We start from the raw sequence: 27151 nt of genomic DNA, 5'->3' as shown, positions 1-27151 counted from the left end.
ACCCCCCTTTGGTCTTTGGGATAAGGAAATAGCAGGAGTAGTACCCCTTGCGTTTAAACTCTGCTGGCACCACTGCCACTGCTCCTAAGCCAAGGAGCAGCCCCAACTCCTGCTCTAGCAGGGCCTCATGAGAGGGGTCCCCCAGGAGGGATGGGAGCGGAGGGTGGTTGGGCAGGATAGAGGTAAACTGGAGGGTGTAGCCCCGGGAGACAGTGTTGAGCACCCAACAATTTGAAGTCCACCGCGACCACTCCGGGAGAAAAGCTCACAACCGGCTGGAGAAGGGAAGCTTTATTGCGGGTGGATCCCTGGTGTGAACTAGTAGGTCACCCCTGGGTGTCCCATCAAAACTGACGTTTCCCCGCCTGTTTACCCTTGGAGGACTCAGGATGGGGGGCAGACTGCCTCTGTGGGCATTTCTTATAGTCCCGTTACTTTTTATAAGGAGGCTCATATTTAGAGTGGGTTGCCTGGGTGAGAGCCTGCTGAGGCTTAAACCTGGGCTTACCCAGAGCCGGGACATAGAGGCCAAGTGTCTTAAGTGTAGTGAGGGAATCTTTCAGGCCATGCAATTTCACGTCCACCTGTTCCGCAAACAAGACCTTGCCTTCGAACTGGAGGTTCTGCAAGGAATTCTGCGCCTCACTGGACAGCCTAGACAGCAATAGCCACGATGCCCTTCTCATGGACCTGACGGAGGACATGGATCTTGCAACTGTATCCGCAGTATCCGCAGCATCTGACGCTGCCTGCAGGGTTGCCCTGGCAGCTGCTGTACCATCCTCCACCAGAGCTTTGAACTCCTTCCTGTCACGCTCCTGGAGGGAGTCCTCAAATTTGGGTAGAGAGCCCCACAAATTGAACTCATATCGACCCAGGAGATCCTAATGATTCGCCACCCTTAACTGGAAACTCGAGGACAAATAAACCTTTCTTCCAAATAAGTCCAGCCTCTTTGAGTCTTTATTTTTCGGAGTAGGGGCTGGTTGGCCCTGTCTCTCCCTGTGGTTGACCAACTCAACCACCAGGGAGTTGGGGGCAGGGTGAGTGTACAGGTATTCATGCCCCTTGGTGGGCACAAAGTACTTCTGTTCTGCCCTCTTAGAGATGGGGAGCAAGGAAGCTGGGGTTTGCCACAAGGCATTTGAAATTTTTGCCACCCCTTCGTGAAGTGGTAGGGCCACCCTGTTCGGTACCAAGGCTGACAGAACATTGAAGAGGGAGTCTGAGGGTTCCTCCACCTCCTCGGCCTGAATGTTGAGACTTGATGCCACCCTTTTCAATAGTTCCTGGTGGGCCTTAAAGTCCTCCTGCGGAACAGAGGGAGGAGGGGCCGTAATCGCCACATCAGGGGAGGGTGAGAATGCAGGCACGGAACCACCGGTACCAGAGGTCCCACCACTTTGTTGCCCTCTGGACACGGAACCAAAGATGCAAGTCCCACCGATTCTTTTCTGGGAGGCCAGGAAAGGGAGGCTGACGGTCATGCCGAGGCTCTGGCCACCAAGCGAGCCCCCACCAGGGGATGTCAGCCAAGGAGCCCAGTGCCAATGCACCTGCTGTGGCACCGGCAGAGCAGGCTGTTCAGCCTAACTAGCCTGTCCCATTGACTGATGACTACGAAGGGAGGCTGGGCTGGCATACAACCTGCCACTGTCCCTGGCCCAGGAGGAGCAGTGGCATTGGGAATGGTGCTGACCACGAGATCGTGATCCCAATGTCGAGGAACAGTACTGCCGGTAGCAGCTGCTCTGTGATCGGCTCCAGCAGGCAGATCCGCAATGGCGAGGTGCCGGCGATCAATGCCTGGGACTGTGGGAACGGTGCCGTGGTGGGGTCCTGGAGAGAGATGACCAACATGAACAGCGTCGATGACCGTATTGCAACAGGCTATGGTACCCTCTCAAAGACGAGGACCTCCGGTGCCGTCTGTCTCTGTCTCTATGGGGCCCGCTCCCTTCACAAGGTCTTCGGTCCCTCGAGGCAGAGTGCAATCTAGAACCCCTGTCAGTCCGAACCCAGCCAGACAACCTTGGGAGGGGGAAGGGGTCGACGGTGACCGGTGTGGACAACACATGGGATGGTCGCCGAGCAGCAAAGAGCATCGGGAACATTCCCTCGACTGCAAACGGTACCGACCAGGAGGCAACTGCGGCGATCCAAGCGGTGGCTTGCCTCTGGATCAGGGAGCCAATGGTGCCAGAGCCCCTGGAACCGGCAGGGGCATAACGTCCTGGGCCATTTGCAGGTCCTCTAGCATGGAGGGCACCCAGACATCTGGGAAGCCTGCACCAATTGGTCTGGGCTACTCCGTTCAACCTGAGTCGGAGGCCTGGAGGCCGACAGGGACCGAGAACTACCCAACAGGGGTCTAGTCTCTCCCTCAGTCTTGCTCTTCTTAGCCTTCTTGGCGTGCCCTGCGGACGAGGAGCAGTGCTGACTGGTGGAAGGCACCGAAGGGTTGCCGCGCACCGATACCCTGGTACCCGGTGCCGACTCAGAGCGGCGCACTGGAGTCGGGGTCAATGCCAACTCCATCAGAATGGCTCAGAGCCGAATGTCTTTCTTTCTTGGTCTGAGGCTTGAAAGATCTGCAAATCTTGCAGTGATTGCTAAGATGGGTTTCCCCCAGACAGCGTAAACAGTCTGCATGCGGGTCACTCACTGGCATCGGCCGCCTGCAAGTGTCGCACGACTTAAAGCCCAGGACACGGGGCATGCCCCAACCCGGGCGCACTAAACTAAACTAACACTAATTTAAACTACTTCAACTACAGGTACTACTACTACGAACAAACAAGAGTTCTAGAGGAAAGCTGCAGACAAGCTGGAGCAGAGCAGTTCTGATGCACCTTCACTGGCGGCAAGTAGGAACTGAGGGTGGGGGGAGCGCACATCACCCCTCATACTGTGCCATAGAGGCACCACTCCAGGGGTCACTTGGGGCACTCCCCTAGGGGCACTGCTAGGGGAAAAAAACTTCCAGCACTGGTACACATGGCGAGCACGCACACCTATTGTGGAATACACATAAGCAATCGCTCGAAGAAGAACATGGATTGGCCCCATCCATTGAGGTTTTGTCTACACTTAGACGTTTTTCTTCTCAAATAATTCTTTTCTACCCCATTTTGTCTGCCTTTTCTATTTAGATTTAGATTGTAAGCCTTTGGGCAGGGACTATGTTTTACTATGCGTACATACAGCACCTAACACAATGAGATCACATTCTTAGTTGGGGCTTCTAGGCTCTTCTGTAATAAAACTAAATAACAACAAATTTCCATTACTAACACTGGTGGGAGCGCTAGCACAGACAGGCTGTCAGTTGAAGCCACTCTTCAGGGCAAGTCTAGAAGATATAGTGGTTAAAAATGCCAGGCCTGTGGGGCTGATCCACACTAGTGCTCCCACTGTTTCTATCACTGGTGTAGCTGTACCATGCCAACAACAAACAATTTTAAGTCTAGGATAAAGCCAGCCAAAGGCCAGCTAAACTACAATTTTAGCCTTGAAGTGGTTTTGAGTCATGTTTAAAATTGCTCCAGCAAACATGGTTTAAATAAAGGAGTCACTATTAATTAGTGCAAGAGATTAGCTCTCTCTCCATACAAAGAGCTCTGAATGTTGCTTCCACAGGACTTCCCAAAACTGAGACCAAGAGCCAATCCTAGGTCTCTCTTATTATGCTGCAGAACATTACTACTAGGCCTTTAGGCCAGATGGACTCTATCTAAGATTTATATAGGTTATTAATTATTACTTGTAATGTGGTAATGCCCAAAGGCCCCGATTGGGATTGCAGTCCTACTGTGTTAGGCATTGTACAACTACATGGTCTAAGAGCTTCCAATCTAATTTGAAACCTGATGCACAGTATGAACAAATAGTAGGACAAATAGGAAGAGCTGGAGAGGGGGTTAACAGTAGTGACATTACGTGTTGCAAATTACACAGCTAGTGTGCAGAACTCAGTGGCTCCAGATTTAGCTTTCTATTTTTAACCCAATAAATAAAATCTCATCTGTCTCCCACTGTCCCATCCAACATTGGTTTGAAAATTATTTACAGGCATCATAAAAGAAGTGGGTCTTGAGCAGGGATGGGCAAACATTTTGGCCCAAGGGCCACATATGGGTATGGCAATTGTATGGTGGGCCATAAATGCTCACGAAATTGGGGGTTGGGCTGCGGGAGGGCTCCTGGTGGGGGTGTGGGCTCTGGGGTGCAGCTGAGGATGAGGGGTTGGGAGTTCAGGAGGGTGCTCAGGGCTGGAACTGAGGGATTCAGAGATTGGGAGGAGGATCAGGACTGGAGCAGGGGGACAGGCTCTGGGTGGCGCTTACCTCAAGCAGTTCCTAGAAACAACGGCATGTCCCCCCTCCAACTCCTACCCAGAGGTGCGGCCAGGCAGCTCTGCTCGCTGCCCTGTCCACAGGCACTGCCCCTGCAATTCCCACTGGCTGTGGTTTCCAGCCAATGGGAGCTGCGGAGGCGGCGCTTTGGCTGGCGGCAGTGTGCAGAGCCCCCTGGCTGCCCCTATGTGTAGGAGCTCTAGGGGGGACATGCCGCTGCTTCTGGGAGTTGTACAGAGTGCAGCAAGACCCCAACCTCACTTCCTGGCAGGAGTTCAAGGGCCGGATTAAAACATCTGGAGGGCTGGATGTGGCCCCTGGACCGTAGTTTGCCCATCCCTGGTCTTAAGGAAAGAGAATAGTGGCTTTATTGATCCCTTTCACATAGCAAGCCTCTGAGTGCGACCCACCCCCTTATAAATTAAAACCACTTTTTTATATATTTAACACCATTATAAACGCTGGAGGCAAAGCAGTGTTTGGTGTGGAGGCTCACAGCTTTCAACCCCCCATGTAATAACCTCACAATCCCCTAAGGGGTTCCAACCCCCAGTTTGAGAACCTCTGCTCTTGAAGATACTGGACATCCAGCCTCCTTGGGACCACTGGACGATCAAGATCCTAAAGGAGCACTCAAGGACGATAAGGCCATTGCGGAGAAACTAAATGAATTCTTTGCATTGGTCTTCACGGCTAAGGATGTGAGGGAGATTCCTAAATTGAGCCATTCTTTTTAGGTGACAGATCTGAGGAACTGTCCCAGATTGAGGTATCATTAGAGGAGGTTTTGGAACAAATTTATAAATTAAACAGCAATAAGTCACCTGGACCAGATGGTATTCACCCAAGAGTTCTGAAGGAACTCAAATGGGAAATTACAGAACTGTAGTCTGTAACCTATCATTTAAATCAGCTTCTGTACCAGATGACTGGAGGATAGCTAATGTGACGCCAATTTTTAAAAAAGGGCTCCAGAGGTGATATCGGCAATTACAGGCCTGTAAGTCTGACTTCAGTACCGGGCAAACTGGTTGAAACTATAATGAAGAACAATATTGTCAGACATATAGATGAACATAATTTGTTGAGGAAGAGTCAACATGGTTTTAGTAAAGGGAAATCATGCCTCACCAATCTACTAGAATTCTTTGAGGGGGTCAACAAGCATGTGGACTAAGGGGATCCAGTGGATATAGTGTACTTAGATTTTCAGAAAGCTTTTGACAAGGTCCCTCACCAAAGGCTCTTATGCAAAGTAAGCTGCCACGGGATAAGAGGGAAGGTGCTTTCATGGATTGGTAACTGGTTAAAAGATAGGCAACAAAGAATAGGTATAAATGATCAGTTTTCAGAATGGAGAGAGGTAAATAGTGGTGTCCCCCAGGGGTCTGTACTGGGTCCAGTCCTATCCAACATATTCATAAATGATCTGGAAAAAGGGGTAAACAGTGAGATGGCAAAATCTGCAGATGATACAAAATTACTAGAGATAGTTAAGACCTAGGCAGACTGCAAAGAGCTACAAAAGGGTCACTTAAAACTGGGTGACTGGACAACAAAATGGCAGACGAAATTTAATGTTGATAAATGCAAAGTAATGCACATTGGAAAGAATAATCCCAATTATACATATAAAATGATGGGGTCTAAATTAGCTGTTACCACTCAAGAAGGAGATCTTGGAGTCATTGTGAATAGTTCTCTGAAATCATCCACTCAATGTGCAGCGGAAGTCAAAAAAGCAAAACAGAATGCTGGGAATAATTAAGAAAGGGATAGATAATAGGACAGAAAATATCATGTTGCCTCTATATAAATCCATGGTACGCTCACATATTGAATACTGTGTGCAGATGTGGTTACCCCATCTCAAAAAAGATATATTGGAATTGGAAAAGATTCAGAAAAGGGCAACAAAAATTAGGGGTATGGAATAGCTTCCGTATGAGGAGAGATTAATAAGACTGGGACTTTTCAGCTTGGAAAAGAGATGGCTAAGGGGAGATATGATTGAGGTCTATAAAATCATGATTGGTGTAGAGAAAGTAGATAAAGTGTTATTTACTACTTCTCATAACACAAGAGCTAGGGGTCACCAAATGAAATTAATAGGCAGCAGGTTTAAAACAAACAAAAGGAAGTATTTCTTCACACAATGCACAATCAACCTGTGGAACTCCTTGCCAGAGGATGTTGTGAAGGCCAAGATCATAACAGGGTTCAAAAAAGAACTAGATAAATTCGTGGAGGATAGGTACAATAATGGCTATTAGCCATGATGGGCAGGAATGGTGTCCCTAGCCTCTGTTTGCCAAAAGCTGTGAATGAGTGAGAGGGGATGGATCACTTGTTCAGTTCATTCCCTCTGGGGCACCTGGCACTGGCCACTGTCGGAAGACAGGATACTGGGCTAGATGGACCTTTGGTCTGACCCAGTAGGGCCATTCTTATGTTCTTGGGCAGAGAAATGGTTATTGTAATATGGACCTTTTGAAGAGGGGGGGACAGGAGGGACACCCTACTTCCCCAAATCCAGAAAATGGGAAATCTCTGACTCTTCCCCTCCTCATATTGTCTTAATTTTTCTGAGTTTACCAAAACCTGAAGAGCAGCTCCCTGTAAGCTCAAAAGCATGTCTCTCTAACAGAAGTTAGTCCAAATAAAATAATAATAAAACATCACCCACCTTGTCTCTCCAATAGAACTATGACCATATATAAAATATACAGTATCATCAGAGAATCACATTCTTCAGAAACAAGAATAAACTGAAACATCACCAAACACAAGAAAGAGAGAGAGAAAAATCATGGATGCTCTTTACAATAACTACAAACAGAACAATAAAATAAACACTACCAACTTCCCTAAATGTCTTAACTATGTGGAACATAATCAAGATCAAATAAATCTTCAAATCAACAATATTTAACCATTTCCTAGATTGCTGATTTGACTAATGTAAACAAATTAAGAATGGTTCATTTTTTATTTCTTTTTTAGTATTTTTAAAAAAGCAAACAACTGGTCAGCATAGTAGAATGGATAGATTTTGCTGTCCATTTTAATCTGACACATCTGACAAAGGCAAAGATTAGCCTCCACCTGTCTAAAGTGTGTGGGGGGGGGAGAATAAAATAAATGCTCACACAGGAACACCTTAAGGCCATGAAATAACTTGCCCCAGTGTTGCTAGGCACATCTCAGAATCCATTCCTGTCAACGACTAAGAGAAAAGATATGTTTTCATCAATCTTGATTCTACAAAAGTCCCTGCTGAGGCAGTATAGTCCAGTAGACAGGACACTAACTTGAGACTTAGAAGATCTGGATTCTATTTCTAGCTCTGCCATTGACTCAGTGGGTGACCTTGGGCAAGCCACTTCACTCTCTGTGCTTCTGTTTCCCCTCACACTCTTTCCATTGTCTATTTAGATTGTAAACTCCTTAAGGCAAGGACTGTCTCTTATTATATGTCTGTATAGTATCCCCTATAAAGGGGCCTCTAAGAACTACTGTAATAGAAACCATAATGATATAACATGACAAGATCACTCCTTAAAGGTAGTGTGTGTGAATTCAGCACTTTAATATAATCCAAAGCTGGAAGACCATCCTAAACTTTATGAATCCAATATGACAAACTGATGAAACCCAAGTTCTAAAAAGCAGATAACCAGCTAGAAGTGCTCATCACCAAATGGTGATGCATTTTCTGTTAGGTACACAAACACTGCAGGGCAAAGAAAAAAAATGACTGAACACATAACCTTTGTGGGAGGTCACAGAATGGCAGCTTATTTTAAGCAGCACTTGTACAGTAGTCTGTATGTGCATATTCAATCCATTACTAAACTCAGAATTTGAGGTTACCTATTTCATAACCGAGAAAGAAATAGTAACACATACTTCAACAAGTCAAATGTATGAACCCTTACATATCCATCTATTTCTAAATCACTACTGATTGCAGCATCTAGGTGCTAAATATTAAAATGTACACTTCTGCCTCACCCTGGGAAGGCTATATCTACTCCACCCTCGGTAGGGTTGTACTACATAGGCATCAAGGGATCGCCTATCTCTCCAGGTATCTCCAAACAAGAAATAAAAAAGAACCTCAATACATAGGTACTGTTCTTGTGTCACCGGAACTTGGCCTGTTACTGGTACTAAATGATGGAAATGTACAGTACATAATCCAAGCTCTAGTATGTACCTTCACAGAGTTAATAACACTTTAAAAACAAACCAGGAAGAAACTGCACATAGTTTATGAATTAGTTTAAGATTAATCTCAAATCAGTTGTGTTTTTTTGCTGGAAGGAATATTACTGTCTGTATTACACTTCAAAACTGGTTCTGCAGGACCTGCTCACTGTGCATTTATAATTTAATCAACACCTTAGAAAAAAACTGACACCCTGCCACAACTCAGCCTTAATGTAGTAGATTTAAAATTAGCCATAGAAACATCAGAAGCCTCACACTGGATGGACAGCACCTCTGACTGTATTATGTCTAAACATTTTGGCACTATCAAAAATCTGACTGTACAGAAGTATTATAGAATCCCAGGGTTAGAAAGGACTGCAAGGGTCCTCTAGTTTAACCCCCTGCCAAGGTGCAGGATTTGTCGTGTCTAAACCATCCAAGACCGATGGCTATCCAGCCTCCTTTGGAAAACATTATGTAGCCTCTAAATTACAACAGGAGGTTGCATAGCACACTGAAAGGAGAGGACTTAATAAAGAGGCAATCTAAGAGCAAAGACAACTTTTTTTTTTCCTATATAAATTCAAGATCACAGAGGAAAAAGCAAATATGCTTTGCAAAGACTAACATTTGTGTTGCTTAATAACGCAAAGCTAATTTAAACTTTGAATATGATTTGGTGATACTGAATGTACAAGTTGAAGATAAGGCCGCATCTCTTACAAAAATTAATTTCCCCCATGTTGCCAATAAAATTTTAGATATGACCTCAGCATGAATAATCTGGTCATGCCTAATACCATCTTCCCCTCCAAATGTCTCCATTAAGATTACCATCAACTTCATGGTACTTTTGTCCAATAGAAGTCAGGTTTATTTAATTAGTACTTTAGCTCTTTTGGTGTATTATACAGGGTGGATAAAAATCAATGTTTTGGTTTTTTTAATTGAAAAAAATCAGATTTTTTTTAATTTAAATTGGATTTCTTTGATAAAATGCTTTTTGAGGAAAAAACCTATCTAAAAATAGCTTTAATTAAGATACATTATATCTCAAAGATATCTCATCATGGAATAGGGATTATAAATTTTAATGCTATAGTATGAGACAATATATTCATGTAATGTTTAAGAAAAGTTTTCTAAATGAGTTCTAATAGTTCATGGATTAGGGACCCAATTTTCTGGGGTTCCAGGGGCTTCTGTATAGATTATTTAGGTTAATCCAGGGGCGGCCAACCTGTGACTCCTGGAGCCGCATGTGACTCTTCAGAGGTTAACATGTGGCTCCTTGCATAGGCGCTGACTCCGAGGCTGGAGCTACAGATGCTAACTTTCCAATGTGCGGGGTGTTCACTGCTCAACCCCCTGCTCTGCTCCAGGTCCTGCCACCATTCCACCCATCCCCCCAAAGCCTGCCATACTCTCACTTCTCCCCTCTCCCCACCAGAGCCTCCTGCTCACTGCAAAACAGCTACTTGCTGCGGGCGGGAGGCATGGGGAAGAGAGGGGGAGGTGCTGATTGGCAGGGTTGCTGGTAGGCGGGAGGTGCTGGGGATTGAAGGTGGTTAGCAGATGGGGGGCCGCTGATGTATTACTGTGGCTCTTTGGCAATGTTCATTGGTAAATTCTGGCTCCTTCTCAGGCTCAGGTTGGCCACCCCTGGATTAATCTATCTACCCAATGGGACTCAGTGCTCAGTCTAGAAGATACCATCAGAGATGCTTAGTTTTGCAGTTCTCAAACTGTGGATTTGTATCTCCAGAGATAACATGCTTGTTAACGGCAAAAATGTTTTAAAATAAATAATATATAGAGGTGAGAAATAACAAGACCTCAACCCTATTGTCCCTCTGCAAATTTGTGTACATAGAATCAATCCCTTACCTCTCTCTAAAAGTGCAAAGTTTCAAAAAGTTCAATGAATAGAAGATTGTTGGGGGGTGGAATAGATCTGGACAAAGACAAGAAGTCTGGAGATAAATGTGAGACGGGAGGGACAGGCAGCAGAAACAAAAGTGAAACTGCTTGAGCAGCATATTCCAAAAGTCTTGAGGTCTTTCTGAGTGTAGCCTTCATTGATCTGAGATCTACCATACCATTCTCTCACTAGAAGGGAAAACCTATAATGGCAGCAGGCCATAAGAGAGACCCAGCTTGGGTTTCATCTATCTCTGAGATGTGAAGAATATGTTGGTTGTTATAACCATAATACAAGAATGCACTTTTATGTAGAAATCCATGATTAAATCGAGTCTTCCTGACTAGTGATTTAAATCATCATTTAAATCAATTTGATTTAAATCGAATCCACCCTGGTGTTGTTTAAATTTACATCTCTTTGACTAAGCTGATAGAAGCTCCACAGTTCAATTTTGAACCAGTCAAGTAACTTATATGTTGTATAAAATTGTACTGTACATTTACCAAAATCATATGACCTAGTTTTCATTGATGACTAACTGCCTATTTCCAGTCCTTGTTCTTACATCAACCTTTTCCTTTACAGCTTCATTTTCCCAGTGGAAAATTGTAAAAGGTAATTAATGCCACTTCCTAAAACTGGCGATACATCAGAATCTAACATAACATCCCATCTCAATTTATCAAACAATATTTAAAATAATGAAAAAGATTCACAATATATCCACCATCTTAATGATGATCTAACCTTCTGTCAATTTGGCTTCTGCTCAGTGACACCACTTGATCTCTTCTCAAACACTACTCTGTTTGGATAAATCATATTCCTTACGCTCTGGATAAGGAGCACAGTACAGACGCCATTCTATAATAGTACTAGTTATGATCTCTTAGCACTCATGTTCATCTTTCTTCGCTCTTGCTCTTTACTCATCACGATGCTTTAATTAGAACCTCTTGAGGATTTCCAGTTCCACCTTACTTTTGTTATAGATGAGAGGAAAAGAAAAGGTATCTTCCTCTTAAGGAATCCTGTCCCCCCAATACCCGCCCCTTACATATAAAGTAACTCCTTGCTTAACATTGTAGTTATGTTCCTGAAAAATTCGACTTTAAGCAACACGATGTTAAGCAAATCCAATTTCCCCATAAGAATTAATGTAAAGGGGGGGGGGGTTAGGTTCCAGGGAAATCTTTTTCACCAGACAAAAGACTATTTTGTAGTATATATACACACACACACATATACACAGTTTGTTTAAAATGTATATTGTGTGTGTGTAATACTGTACACAGCAATGATGATTGTGAAGCTTGGCTGAGGTGGTGGAGTCAGAGAGTGGAATATTTCCCAGGGAATGCCTTAGTGCTGAATGATGAACTAGCACTCGGCTGAGCCCTCAAGGGTTAACACGTTGTTAATGTAGCCTCACACTCTACAAGGCCGCACAAATGGAGGGAGGAGAGACAGCATGGCGGACAAAGACAGAGACACACACCCTGTGTGAGAGAGAGCGAGCTGTGCATTGCCCCTTTAGGTACGCTCACCCACTCTAAAGTACGTTGCCTTTTTAAGTAGATCAGCAAGTTGAGACAGCAGCTGCTGCTAGCAAGCTGCCTCCGTCCTGAGCTCTGTCATGTTCCACCCTGCTCTATGGAGATGGAGTAAGCAGGGGGCAGGAGCAGGGGGGAGGGGGACACCATGACATTAGCATCCCTCTTCCTCCGCCCCACACAGCAAAACAGGAGGCTCCCAAGAGGAGCTCCAAGGCAGAGGGCAGGAGCAGCACATGGCAGTGGGGAGAGGGACAGCTGAACTGCCGGCAATTGATAGTCTGCTGAGCGGCTGCCACACAGGGAACTTAGGGGAGTGGGGAGCTGATAGCGGGGCTGCCGGTCCACCCTGGTTCCAACCCCCACACAAGCCAGTTGCAACAGGTTGCTCTTTCTGCAAGCAGTGGACGAAGCAGGTGGCTGACAAACAATGGAAGTAAGGGCAGAATGGTATGGTATTGCCACCCTTACTTCTATGCTACTGCAGGTGGGGTGCTGCCTTCAGAGCTGGGCACCTGGCCAACAACTGCCACTCTCCAGCCGCCCAACTCTAAAGGCAGCACAGAAGAAAGGGTGGCAATACCGAGACCCCCCTACAACTTCCCTTTGGGTCAGGACCCCCAATTTGAGGAACATTGGTCCCCCCATGAAATCTGTATAATATATGGTAAAACCACACAAAAAATCCCCAAACAAACAAAAAAAAAAAACAACAAAACACAGATTTCATGGTGGGAGACCAAATTTCACAGTCTGTGATGTCTTTTTCATGGTTGTGAATTTGGTAGGGCACTACTTATCAGTGTATGATTGATTGGTAAGAATCCACAAATTGGCTTGTTAAATCTGTTTTAAAAGCTCAAAATACAAAAAAAAGGTTTTTAGTTGCCAAGAAGAAAGGTGACTTAATGACTCTAGTTTCAGATTTGAAAATTGGACTTCCTGAAGTCAGAGAGTCAATCCTGATAGTCAACTCATTCTTCCCTCCTCCTGAGGTTAACTGAAGTACCCCAGAGTTTACTGTATGAGAGAGGTTTTTTTAAAGCATGAGTCTTTCAACCTGAGGCCATACCTTCTCTGTATAAACATTAATATAACCCAGGACACTTTTATAATAGTGAAGTCTGAAGGGTCAGTTTACACAATGCTCTCAAACCTCTAACTGCAGATGGCGCCATCACTAATAGCTTGGGGAAACAATTCCAGGCACATGTTCAGCTCCAAGGTTAATGCTCTTCTACAGTTTACACCACACATTTGGAGTTCCAGCACCAGATCTGCTACTAGCAGTGCTGGGGTTCACACACTTCAGTATATCAGCAATGCAAATTCATGTACTGCTCATGCTCCAGTTCTATGCTGTAAAAGATTCATCAGGTTGACAGAGAGCTGGCAGTGATAATATGAGCCCCTAGTAAACCAGGATGTCTCCCTCTTTTAACACAACCTGAGCATATTACAAGTAGCGTCTTTCAGCTTACACACACACACACACACACTGAACTCTGCACCCCAATTTAATGGAATCTTTGCAGGGGGTTCTCAAATTGGCTTTAATTAGCCTTTAGGTTTTGTCCAAGTTTCCTCGGGCAAAATTGCTGGGACTTGGCTTTCCCAGTATTTAAAAAAAGTACCAACGCTTCTTGTTGCTATTTCTGACAGTGTTTCATTTCTTCAAGATCTAAAACTGACTGTAATTCAAAGGAAAAGCTGTAACGTAAGTCACCAGAAAATGACGTGCATTACACTGTAGTGCGTGGGATGAGGAAGCTGGTTGCGAAAGAGTGAAAGCTGTGTTGCTAAGCAGCTGCCTGAAGACAGTAGACTATTTCTATCATCATGTGAAGAGTTGGAACTTCTGTAATTTGTGAGAACTGAAAAAAGTATCACTTATTTTATTCTGTATATGGGCAAAGGAGAAAAATAGGTTCAAGACGTTGATTTTATGTTACCATAATTACTAAGGAAGATTACTCATGGAAACTGTTAAACCCAGGAACTGTTTAAAGTTTTCTATTTGAGTTCTTAGTTGTTCAGATATGGACTTTATTCTAGTCAAGATAAAAGTTACTAGCTGTTTTCTATGCTATAAAGATCTTAAATTACTTTTAAAGGATATGCCAGATAACATTTTATATATTTATCATTTTCATAGAAGTAAAAAAACCCACCAAGCAGTCTTAGCAGTGATGCAACATGCTACTGCAGGAGGATCAACCTGCTCAGGTCTTTATCTCAAGCTGCCATGAGCTGCAAACACACTCAGCCCTGGGGTGGTGATGAGGATGTGAGCCTTAAATTGCTCTGCTGATGATGTTGGAACCATGCCCAGCCCTCCTCAGCTGGAAGTATAATTGTTGCAATGCAACATCTTGATGGGAACAGAAATAGGACTGCGGTAGGAGTACAGAAAAGAAAGGGATAAACTTGTGTCTCAGAAGATGTCATTTTCCCTGTTTATTTTACTCCCCCTTGGTTGCAATGATCTCTCTTTCACCACATACATTCAAATTGGTTTTCCACTATTATTTGGTTCTTTTTTTTTTTTGCCCAACATCATTCCTCTGCTCCCTCTTCTGCATTCCTAGAAATACTGGGCTTTAAATTCACTGGATAATTGTGGAGACTGGACAACTTTTCAGCATCTCCCATGATACTGGCTTCTCCTTGAGTGGGACAACCCCAGTTCTAGAGATGTAGTCAGTGTTAACCATGCATCTCAATACTGATTCCTTGCAATACTTTGTCCTGTCCCAATCTTAGTGGTTATGGGAGTGCTCAGATATTACAGTAATGGATGTGATAAGTGTCTAGGACAGAGAAATTTTGGGAGAAGAACGTAGTAGGATCTGCCTTCCCTCGCCACTGCCAGAATTGTTGCTCAGAGCAGCTCCATGAGGTGAGGAGTCACCAAGAATGCTGAGCGGAGGCCCTAGTTCTGGGGGCAGGGTATAGTGATTTTAAGCCCCATCTTCCTCCACTAGTTCAGACTCTCTCTCAGTATTTTGGACAACACCTGCAGGAAGGGGCTCAGGAGAACAGCCCTGCTGAGCAACTGCCTCAACTTAACCGCTACTCATTTCTTTAGGTGAATAAGCCAGTAGAAGAGAGAGTTCTTTCCTTCCTCCATTTGCTCATTGCCCCTTGACTTGGTGCGAGAGAAGGAAATGGCAGATACATACTAAAGGCTATGGCCATTTAAAATAATCCCAAGTCGTGCTAGAGTGGGAAAAAGTGAAGTTATTTGTAGGGTGAGAGTTGTATGAGTGTTTCTTCTGACTACCAATCTAATAACAGTGACTATCACCATTAGAGGGGTAATGATAAATTCAAAAATTTATGCCTAAAACTTTTGTATGTTCCTCCTAACTAAAAAGAATATACCTCATACAATCAGATTAAAGAATATTGATACTTTTGTTTACTTCCTTGTTTAAACATCAGCAACACTGCTGATGTCAAGGAATCTGGAAAGAGTGTTAACCTCTGCTTAAAGTGATAAGAGACCATGTTCTGTATGCACCGCACCTCTCCACGATCCTCTTCTGTGCATTTAAAGTTACTGTATTTCTCTTGTGGCTCTCTGGAAGTTCTAGACCAGAGGTTCTCAATCTGTGGTCCGTGGATCACCAGAGGTCCACGAGCTCCATTCAGGTGGTCCACAGATAGTTCCCTCTAAGGTGTGTGCCTTGGTGGCCACACACAAGAGAATGAAGGGCCACCCTGCGTGGCTCCAATTAGGTGCCTGGACCTTGGAGAAGACACATATGTAAGGTGAGGTGGTAGCTTTGGGGGGAATAGGAGATAGGTGGGAGAGGCAGTGTGGTGGGGTGGTCACCCCCCCTCTTGCTCAGAGGGGTTAGAAGCCAGCCCTTGGGGAGTGCTGGGGCTGAGAGCTAATCAGAGAAGGCTAGGAGACAGCCAATCAGGGCCAGAAGGCTGCCAGTCTCTCTCCAGCCTTAGAGAGGGAAAGACTGGCTGCCTGCCAGCAGAAGAGGGTACCTTGGACAGAGCAGGAGGAGCTCCAGCCTGGTGAACTCCCCAGCTAAGGCTTTGCTTCCAAGACCTGAGGAGGTACTGAGGCAGTGGGGAAGCAGCCAAGGAAGGAAGAAGCAGTCGGTCCACCCCCCTTGCCGATGATGAGTGGCCACTTCAGACTTTGGTTTGCCCCTGAGGGATGGGGCTTGATGAAGACTGGCAGTGGGTCACTGGGGTGAGGTGGGATGAGGGGATTAGGGTTCCCCAGGGAGGGGAGGACCCCTGAGTCTGGGGGCACTGCTGTGGGGCAGTATCCCAAAGAAGAGGCACCATAGGCCAAGGGGAATGCGGGGCCTACTCTGACGCCAGTGGTAAGACAAGTAGCGACAGCAGGAGACACACCGGCCAGCAGAAGGCGCTCTGGAGCTGGAAGAGCTAATTCCCAAAGTAACCAGCAGGAGGTGCCACGGCAGTGAGTGCATGCCGTGCTATAGGGAGTGGGGTGAGAAGAGGGGGTGGGGGTAATTTGGGACATGCAGGACTGTGGTGGTCACAAAAAGAGGCAACTTTCCCCAGCTCCACGGCTGCGGCTGCCAGGGAGAGAGACCTCCCACCCACCCTCCTTCCCATCCCCAGCTCGGGGGCTGCCGCGACAGGGGAAAGAGGGCACATCCATTGCATTAGAAAGATAAGACTACTGATATTAAAATATGAGTTGTGTGCTTTTATTTGTACAACAAAAAAAAAGTTACGTTTTTTTTAATATAGCGCTTTTTTCCAGAACACTTTACAATAGTTAGATAACAGTACAAACAACATTTGGAAAGATCATTAAGTGGTCTGCCAAGACCCTCAGCAATTCTGAAGTGGTCTGCGAAAAAAAAGTTTGAGAACCACTGTTCTAGACCATGAAGTCTCAGTTGATGCCATAATAGAGCTAAGAACACAGATGGTTTCCTGTCTCTTTATTGCCTACTGCTGATGCAATATTCACTTGCAGTCTTTCAAAACTGTGAAGTACAGTAGCCAAAAGTGTATTCTCAACTCCTACATAATTAGATACTATGCAGTAGTCTTGACACCTACTGACAAAGAAGATATTCCTGAAGAAGAAAACATAGTGAGGAAGTTAGCAAATTTAAGGGCTACATTCTCATGGCATGAGCTGTCATTTCTGAAAGGCAAACTATTTCAACTTGTAATAACAATGAGAATCCTAGAATTGGGAGGATTCCTGGGTAGACCTAATGAGAACACCCAGTTATTTTGTTCTCCAACAGGTTACTTTAGTTGTTCAGTCCTGTATTACCAGTGTATCCAGTCTATCCTGGCATTTGATCTTCTACATATAACAAAAAATTGAATTGCAATTACAAAACTGTTGCTATGTTAGTTTTGGCTTGTTCCACAAATCATAGACACATACAACTGGAAAGGACTTTGATCAGTCGTTTAGTCCAGTCCCCTGCACTGAGGCAGCACTAAGTATTGTTTAGACCATCCTAACCTGTTCTTCAAAACTGCCAATCATGGAGATTCCACAACCTCCCTAAGTAATTTGTTCCAGTGCTTAACTACCCTTAGAGTTAGGAAGTTTTTCCTACTGTCTAAATCTCCCTTGTTGCAATTTAAGCCTATTACTACTTGTCCTCAGAGGTTAAGGAGAACAATTTATCCCCTCCCTCTTTACAACAAACTTTTATGTACTTGTAGACTGTTACCATGACCCCTCAGTCTTCTTCTCCAGACTAAACAAACCCAATGTTTTCAATCTTTCCTCATAGGTCATGTTTTCTAGACCTCTTCTCATTTTTGTCCAACTCCTCTGGACTTTCTTCAATTACTGTGGCTTTTTAAAAACAACAGCAACAGAGTACATTAAACTATGAGAGCACAGCCTACCAGATTGCATCAGTTATAAAGCAGTTCAAAATCTGGGGCCTGAACTACTTGACAGATTCTCATTATCTTAAGTGCAGAAATCGTTAGCAAAAATATGCTGTCTCACATTAAGAGTACTAAACATGTGTACACTTTAAAAAGGCTCTAGAGGTGATCCAAGGTACTACAGACCAGTAAGCCTTGCATCTATACAAGACCTCCACACTTAAAGTTGTCCCGGTTAATGTTGTTTCATTGCTGATCAATTATGGAACATGCTCATTTAAAGTTGGGAAATGCTCCCTTCTAACGTCATTTGACAGCCGCCTGTTTTGTCCACTGTTTGCAAGAAGAGCAGCCCATTGCAGCTAGCTAGTGGGTGGTTGGAATTAGGGTGGACAAGCAGCCCCCCTATCAGCTCCCCACTCCCCAAAGTTCCCTGTGCAGCAGCTGTCCCTCCCCCCTCTACCATGTGCTGCTCCTGCCCTCTGCCTTGGAGCTGCTCCCAGAGACTCCTGCTTGCTGTACGGCGGGGAAGGGGGAAAAGGAGGGCTGTCAAGGTGTCTCCCCCCTCCCCTGCACCCCGCTTACCCCATCTTCCATAGAGATAGGGGGACACACGATGGAGGGAGGGAGCTTCTAGGCAGTAGCTGCCTTCTCAGGTCTCAGCAAGCTGATTTAATTTAAAAGGCAGTGTACTTAAGCCTGGGGTCAGCTACTTAAAGGGGAAATGCGCATTTTTTCTTGCACACACAGAGGTGTATGTCTCTGTCTGCCCTCCCTCCTTTCCTGCTACCTTGCAGAGTGTTGTGAGAGTTAACCCTTGAGGGCTCAGTCAATTGCTAGTTCATTTAGCAGTAAGGCATTCCCTGGGAAATATCCCACCCACTGACTCCTCCACCTCAACCAAGCTTCACAATCATCACCACTGTGTACCAGTATTAAATTGTTTATTTAAAACTTATACTGTACTGTGTGTGTGTGTGTATATATAGATAGATAGATAGATAGATAGATAGATAGATAGATAGATAGAGGTCTTGTCTGGTGAAAAAAAATTTCCCTGGAACCTAACCCCCTCATTTACTTTAATTCTTATGGGAAATTGGATTCACTTAACATTGTTTCGCTTAAAGTCGCATTTTTCAGGAACATAACGACAACGTTCAGTGAGGAGTTCCTGTACCTGGTAAACTGATTGAAACAATAGTTAATTAGAATAATAAAAGATCTGGATGACAATGAGAGTTTAATCAGCAAGGTTTGTGCAAAGGAAAAATCATGTCTCACTAACCTATTAGAATTTTATGAAGGTGTAAGAGTTGTAGATGAAGAAGAATGGAATGACACTGTTCATTTAGATTTCAAAAAAGTTTTTCATAGGTCCCTCACAAAAAAAAAAAATAAAGAAAATAAGTAGTCATGAGGTGAGAAGCAAAGTATTGTCATGAAACAGAAACCAGCTAAGTGACAGGAAAACAAAGTAAGAGCAAGTGTTCAGTTATTAATCACAAAATGCATCATTAAACTGTGAAACCTACTTGCTCAGTGCGTTGAGGCCAAAAACTTAAGATGCAAAACAGGATTGGACCTCTATATGGATAACAAGAACCCAAAACAATAAAGTTATTGCTAATGATTTTTGGAATAAACATTAAACCTTATGCTTCAAATTTTAATGCAATCTTTAACTATTTGGTCTCCTCCTAATCTGTAATGTGGGGGCAAATTATCCCATAATCTGCCTAATGCAGTTGTCCCCAAACTTGAGGGTTGTCCCCCCCTTACCCCATCCACTTCCTCCTGTCCCATCCCCACCCCACCACACACACACACACACCATAAACTGGGGCCAGGAGCAGGGCTGCAGCTCCAGGGGGTGGGGGAGGAGACAGGGACCCGAGCGGAGGCTGGGGCTGCACTTTAATCAGCACAGTACTATGAGGCTATGGCTTCAGTGCATTACTTAAATGCATACGCTACATATTCAACCTTCTCAAAGATTGTTGTGAACAATTCATAAGAAACTAAACATATAAGACTAATTTTTTAAAGTCTTTTTAGAAATTGCAGATACACTACTCAAAACCAGCTGGTCCAATACGGGTGCTATCTTGGGACTCAGCATATTCTACTCTGTACCAGCCTTCCTGTGTAACACTGGGCAAATCACTTAAATCTCCATGCTTCAGTTTCCTTCCCGCCCCGAAAAAATGTGGATAAAAGTACTTTCTTATTTCACAAGGATCTTGTGGGGATAAATACGTTGAAGACTGTGATGCACTCAGATACTATGGTAACGAGACTCAGACAGACATAGAAAAGTGCCATCACTCAACAACAGTATTTTCTTACATTTTACTCTAAATCTGTATCACTAAATCTGCCAGATCAAGACTATGGAAAAGATGGGACTCATGTAATGGCAGTGTAAATATGAGCACATACATGAATGGGAGAGGAGATAAAAACCAACATGCAGTTTGAGGATTATCCGACATTAATGTATTGTTATAGTTCTTGTCCCTCCTTACCTATCAAGATATTTTTCTCTATGAAGTGTCTTACAGGAATGCTATTAGTGTCAGAAACAGTTATTTGTATTCTCGTAATGCCTACGAACCTCAATCATGGCACAGGATCCCATTGTACTTATAAATAAATGTTTCTTTTCTTAGAAAATGACATCCCTTTGATTATTAAAAGTGTAATAATTTCCAAAATCCAATTTACTTCTCTCATTAGATTTTGCATTTGCAATTTAAATCAGTTTCAGTATTATCATCAGCTTTGCTTGTATGCTTGCAGTTTAAATTGAAATTAATGCATCTGCACAGCCCTTTCACTAACCTGGATTTTAACCCAATTTAAATTGAACAAGTGCATCTCCTGCAGTTAGACAAAACCTAACATTTGTAAATGACACCAATGCAAATTCAGTGTTAGGAATTTTGTGATAACAGGGGCTTTTCTTAGCACCCCCGTTGCTGGAATCAAGAGATTGCGTGGTGATTTCAGCTTTCACAAGACTCATAGAAAGGTAGGGCTAGAAAGGACCTTGAGACATCATCAAGTCGACCCCACCAATGCCGTGGATAACCCTAGCCAACCAAGCAAAACTTGCTTTACAAAGGAAGCATTTAGCCCTCGGAACAGCAGAGAAAAACTTGAACACGTTTACCCTAGTGCACCCTAAAGGCAGGGCCACCCAGAGGATTCAGGGGGCCCCTTCCATAAAAAAAAAAGTTACACACTATAGAGTACTATATTCTCGTGGGGGCCCCTATGGGGCCTGGGGCAAATTCCCCCCCGGCAGTCTTGCAAAGGCTCAGAAACCCCACAGCAAATAAGAGCCCTACTTTAAAAATAAAAGTCTCAATTTTCAAGCCAGTCTTACGATCGGGGGAGGGGGGTAAGGTGCGGTAGTTGAACGCTAGAGGCTGCCAACGCCGGAGTTTCCGCACTCTAAGCGAGCCCTACTTAAAAATGAGGGGCACACGTTGCTCAGGGGCGACACCTTCCGAGCGCCGCGCTGAGGCGACCCAGGGGAGGAGCCGCGCGCTTCCAAATCCCCGGGCCCAACGGGCGCAGCGCCGCAAGATCCCGGGGAACGCCCGGCCCCCGCGCGGCCCCTGAGGCTCGCTGAGGGCGGGCAGGTGCCGCGGTCGGCGAATACATCGCTTACTGGTCGTTCGCATCCAGTGCAGCAGGCGGGACCGGTCGCCTGCGCGCACGCCCCTCAGCACTGCCAGCACCGCGCTCCGCGCCCCGTCAAAATCCATCGCCGGCCTGACCGGCCGCCCTAGCCTAGAGCCGAGCTCGACGAGTATGTACTGCGCATGTGCACAGAAGGCCGCGAGCCCCGCCTCCCAGCGCTACACGTGTTTCCTAATGCGCATGTGTAAGGAGAGGGCCGCCCGTCTCAGGACGGAAACAGTACTGAAGCGGCCCCTCTCTCCCTGCGCATGTGCAGATAATAGCCTGCGTGTCCACCCCGCACGCGCACATTCCTCGCCCTTTTCAGGGAGGAGTCATATGGCTGCTCTGCCTCTCAGTGCGCAGGTGCACAAAGAATCCCCACACCTCCCTCCCTACTCTGGGGGTGGGGCGGAGTATAGAGTCCTGCCTCTTAAGGTGGCCTACTCCTCCTGCTGCTCTGAAGTTTCAAACGGGCCCTTTAGGGATGAATCGCCATAAAGAGAAGAATGCTCACTCCTGTGGAAGTAGAGATCATCTTTCTACAGGAAACCCATCTTAATAACTTAGGGGCAGGGAGAACATGGGGGAAGGGGTGTTAAACAGGACACAGTACCGGGGGGGCTGGGTCTCAAACTGTGAGTCAGGACCCCCTCAGGGCTCACAAGGTTATAACATGGGAGGATCATAAGCAGTCAGCTTTCACCCCAAACCCCACTTTGTTTTTAATTATAACACCATTATAAATGCTGGATTCAAACACTTTTTAATATGGAGGGGAGGGGAGGGGAGGGGGGGTCACACTTAGGCTTGCTATGTGAAAGGGGTCACTAGTACAAAAAAGTGAGAACTACAGACCTAGCAACATGATTTTACAAAAGACTCAATTTACAAATTTTAGACTTTGATGAGGAAGGTAGATTTTTGCTGGTGAAGGCTAAGATCTTTAACTCTGTTTCTTGTGTAATAAATATATATGTACACAAAGATGAACTTTTTTCCTAATTAATATCCCACTCATATCAATCATCATAGCAAGAGATTTTAATGCAGTGTTAAACCCTTCTTCAGACAAGTCAGGCTGGCACCAGCATACTTACTCAAATGATAGAAACATAAGAGATGTGTCTGTGGCAGAATGCTGCCACAAAGGAGTTTACTTCTCTCCCTTCCCCCATATTCTACATAGTCACAAATATACACCAGGAAGAAAGCTATGAATCTGGTGGACTCCATGTTTAATAATTAAATCAAGTCTATGATGATCTCTGCTCATACACCACTGACACTCCAATTTTCCCCTCCTGAGGAGAATCTGAATTGTAAAGAATGGAGATTATCTTTAAAAGAGAGTTCAAAGATTTTCAGAATTATATCACAGAAGAAATTTTGTTTTTCTTCTAAACAAATGGTACACCTGAAATATCACAGTTCACCCTATCGGATACTCTGAAAGCTTTCAAAGGAGCAGGATCATTTCCTACTCAGTGGGTAGAGATAAGGCTAGGCAGACTCTGCTCCTGGAATTAAGTGAATACCAAAGTACAAAATTAGAATGTGCAAACTACCCCTCCCAAGAAAGTTTTTAAAAAAAATTAAATATCTTCACTATGAAGCAAATAGACAGCTTCAAAACAAGCCAAGTTTATTCTTTTTAGACTCAAACAAACACACAGAGGGGAAGAGAGTAGAGAAAATTCTTGCATATATATTAAAAGAGGCTAAACATACTGAATAGTATTACTCAAATCAGAACAAGGGAAGCTAATCAAAAAGCTCAGTGATCATTTTTTTTTTAAGTTTTACCAGGCTCTTTACAATAAGAATTCACAATCTGACGCAGAAGACCTGAATAATTTTGTTCAAACTCTTAACCTCCCACAAATCTCAGAAAAGCATCAGGCCAAGCTGGCTTTTCCTTTGTAATCAAAAGAAATAATCAAGGCCATGAAGGAAACAGTGAGGGCAAGACCTGACCCTGGTGCTGATGACCTATTGATTGATAGAATTCTATCAAACTTCCAAAGAAATTCTGGCCCCTAAGCAGTTATATATTTGCAAAGATGCCTTTTAAAAAGGTATGTTACCTTCTAATATGAGGGAAGCCCTTATTACCATACTAATTATACCAAGTGAGAATGCACAAAAGCCTAACAGCTATAGACATCTCTTTCATCAATACTAATAAAAATACTTTCATTTTTTCAAGCTTTTTAGCCAATATGGTTAATCCCAGTCATCTGGGATTTATTAAAAAAGGTTAGTGTTATGGTATTTCATTAACACTCTAGAAATTCCCATGCAATCATTTCATTTGATGTAGAGAACGCCTTTGACAGAGTGAACTGCCAGTACCTGTTTCTTACTCAGGATAAATTTAGACTGGGAAAATCCTTTATAGCAGTTTATCCATGAAATATTCAAATCCAAACTCTTGTATCCTATCAAATAACACAACATCCCCCTCCCTGGATCTGTTTTAGGGAAGTAGACAGGGATGCCCCCCTCTTCCCCTCCTGTTCAATCTGGCATTAGAACCACTTAACATACTAATTAGGGAACACCAAGATATTCAAAGGCTCAAATCAGAGACTCAGGAGACAAAAATTCTTCTATATGCAGACAATGTCCTTTCCTATTTATTAAAAATCCATCTCAATCCATTCTTAAATATCCTACAAACAATAAGTAACTTTGATATATTCTTTGGCTTTGAGATAAATTGGGATAAGTCAGAAGCAACGAAGATCTCATTGGCTTTAGTTGGAAGTGCACCTTAGATCTCACACCAAAGACACTGCTTGTAGCTAATCCTATAATAAGATATCTAAAGATTATTTTAAAAGGAAATTAGTTATTTAAGAGGTTAAAGCAGGTAAACACACATACACAAATGAGTTGCAATCAAGTTTCAAAAGATAATAGAAGTGTCTATAATAAGCAAGCTCTATATGTCCTTTATGGCTAACCAAGGCTAAGCAGCTGGGGATCCCTTACTTATGCCTAGAAACCTTGCGCCTGAGAATCCAAGAAGCATGGAGATCCAGTTCCTTCTTGTTAGGGATTTTATCTCTCTCCCCACATTGCTCTGAGCTGCAAACTCAGCTGACAGGAGGAATTCACTTATATGACTCACCTTCAGGAGGCAGGTGGAATAGCAGAACTCTTTTGTCCTTTTTAATGTCCTACAAATAACCCATGTGGTGTTGTTGGTCTTTTCCTGTTGGGAAGGACATAACACCTTCTGTTGGAGATCAGCACTTCACACTAATTAATGTCTCTCTCCTGTTTGATGAGTTACACAATTACAGAGGCATACAATACAAATGCTTAAATATTACAATATGGGATATAGACATTGTAAGAGAGATTAATGCATGCAGTAACTCATAAATATTCAATAAAGTCTAAACACATTCTTATAATCCTAATATCTAATTTAAAAATACTAAAATGGAGATAAGCCAGAGTAATTCCAGCTGTATTTGTCAGTGTTCAGGTGAGACATGGGGACTTTGCCATGAGCTGGTACCTGGTTTGCCAGCATCACAATGGACGTTCTTCCTAGTATAAATTTTATTCTGAATTCCCTTCCTTTTGATATTCCTCCCTTTTATTTTAACAAAATTGACAACATGATCAGGTCCTTCTTGTGGGGTGCTGGCAACAATCTCCTTACAACTCCCTATCAAAACATGTGGTTTTAGATTTCCCAACTTTAAACTTTAGCATCAGGCAATGACTCTTAACCAAGCAGCCCAATGGCTCATTCTCTCATGCTGCAAAGCCCCAGATTGGCTCCATCTAGAGGCAGAATTGGTTGCTTCTTTTCCTGTTTCCATTGCGCTGCACTCAGATTACTACTGATTTCCTAAAGAACAATTACCAACTATTGTGTCAGCCAGAAATATTTGGTGTACTATGTCTATTAAATGTAAAAATCACTCCCTTCTACATATCAAGGCCTGTATCTGGGGTAACATGAAACTCTGTATAGTAGGCAACCCCATCATTTGGCCAGGCTGGATAGGAAAGGGAAAATAATATCTTCCTCCTTTTTCCAATATTAAACAAAAGGTTCAATCTAGAGACTATGAAGGAGTGGAAATATATCCAGTGTAAACATGTCATCTCCCACCTATTTAGCCTCAATGCCTGTGCTACCCCGACCCACCTGAACTGCTTTAATTTCTCTAAATATTACTGATTTCAACATTAACTAAATTCAACATTAACAAGTCACCGGGACCCGATGACATTCACCCAAGAGTTCTGAAAGAACTCAAATGTGAAGTTGCGGAACTATTAACTAAGGTTTGTAACCTGTCCTTTAAATCGGCTTCGGTACCCAATGACTGGAAGTTAGCTAATGTAACGCCAATATTTAAAAAGGGCTCTAGAGGTGATCCCGACAATTACAGGCCGGTAAGTCTAACGTCGGTATCGGGCAAATTAGTCGAAAAAATAGTTAAGAATAAAATTGTCAGACACATAGAAAAACATAAACTGTTGAGCAATAGTCAACATGGTTTCTGCAAAGGGAAATCGTGTCTTACTAATCTATAGAGTTCTTTGAAGGGGTCAACAAACATGTGGACAAGGGGGATCCGGTGGACATAGTGTACTTAGATTTCCAGAAAGCCTTTGACAAGGTCCCTCACCAAAGGCTCTTATGTAAATTAAGCTGTCATGGGATAAAAGGGAAGGTCTTTTCATGGATTGAGAACTAGTTAAAAGACAGGGAACAAAGGGTAGGAATTAATGGTAAATTCTCAGAATGGAGAGGGGTAACTAGTGGTGTTCCCCAAGGGTCAGTCCTAGGACCAATCCTATTCAATTTATTCATAAATGATCTGGAGAAAGGGGTAAACAGTGAGGTGGCAAAGTTTGCAGATGATACTAAACTACTCAAGATAGTTAAGACCAAAGCAGATAGTGAAGAACTTCAAAAAGATCTCACAAAACTAAGTGATTGGGCAACAAAATGGCAAATGAAATTTAATGTGGATAAATGTAAAGTAATGCACATTGGAAAAAATAACCCCAACTATACATACAATATGATAGGGGCTAATTTAGCTACAACAAATCAGGAAAAAGATCTTGGAGTCATCGTGGATAGTTCTCTGAAGATGTCTATGCAGTGTGCAGAGGCGGTCAAAAAAGCAAACAGGATGTTAGGAATAATTAAAAAGGGGATAGAGAATAAGACTGAGAATGTATTATTGCCCTTATATAAATCCATGGTATGCCCACATCTCGAATACTGTGTACAGATGTGGTCTCCTCACCTCAAAAAAGATATTCTAGCACTAGAAAAGGTTCAGAAAAGGGCAACTAAAATGATTAGTGGTTTGGAGAGGGTCCCATATGAGGAAAGATTAAAGAGGCTAGGACTATTCAGCTTGGAAAAGAGGAGACTAAGGGGGGATATGATAGAGGTATATAAAATCATGAGTGATGTTGAGAAAGTGGATAAGGAAAAGTTATTTACTTATTCCCATAATACAAGAACTAGGGGTCACCAAATGAAATTAATAAGCAGCAGG

The 27151-nt window shown here is 43.7% G+C and overlaps 1 protein-coding gene across 5 annotated transcripts in view; it reads right to left on the bottom strand.

Moving 5' to 3' along the window:
• LOC123368613 overlaps positions 1 to 27151 on the bottom strand; it is a 101193-nt gene that overhangs the window by 68231 nt on the left and 5811 nt on the right. For 2 of the 5 annotated variants that reach the window (XM_045013545.1, XM_045013546.1), the window contains exon 2: positions 24739 to 24822. The exons of 1 other annotated variant lie outside the window; for it this stretch is intronic. Coding sequence is in view for 2 of the 4 variants with exons in the window: in XM_045013544.1 (XP_044869479.1) it covers positions 21592 to 21688 (97 nt within the window). In the remaining 2 variants the exon portion in view is untranslated. Of the gene's footprint in view, positions 1 to 21591; positions 21840 to 24738; positions 24823 to 27151 lie in introns of those variants that run through there. 2 more of the 5 variants (XM_045013544.1, XM_045013543.1) reach the window with 1 other exon arrangement.

Source organism: Mauremys mutica, chromosome 4 (assembly GCF_020497125.1).
Source record: "Mauremys mutica isolate MM-2020 ecotype Southern chromosome 4, ASM2049712v1, whole genome shotgun sequence".
NCBI classification, from domain to species: Eukaryota; Metazoa; Chordata; order Testudines; family Geoemydidae; genus Mauremys; species Mauremys mutica.
This window is presented reverse-complemented; position numbering and strand designations above follow the sequence as displayed.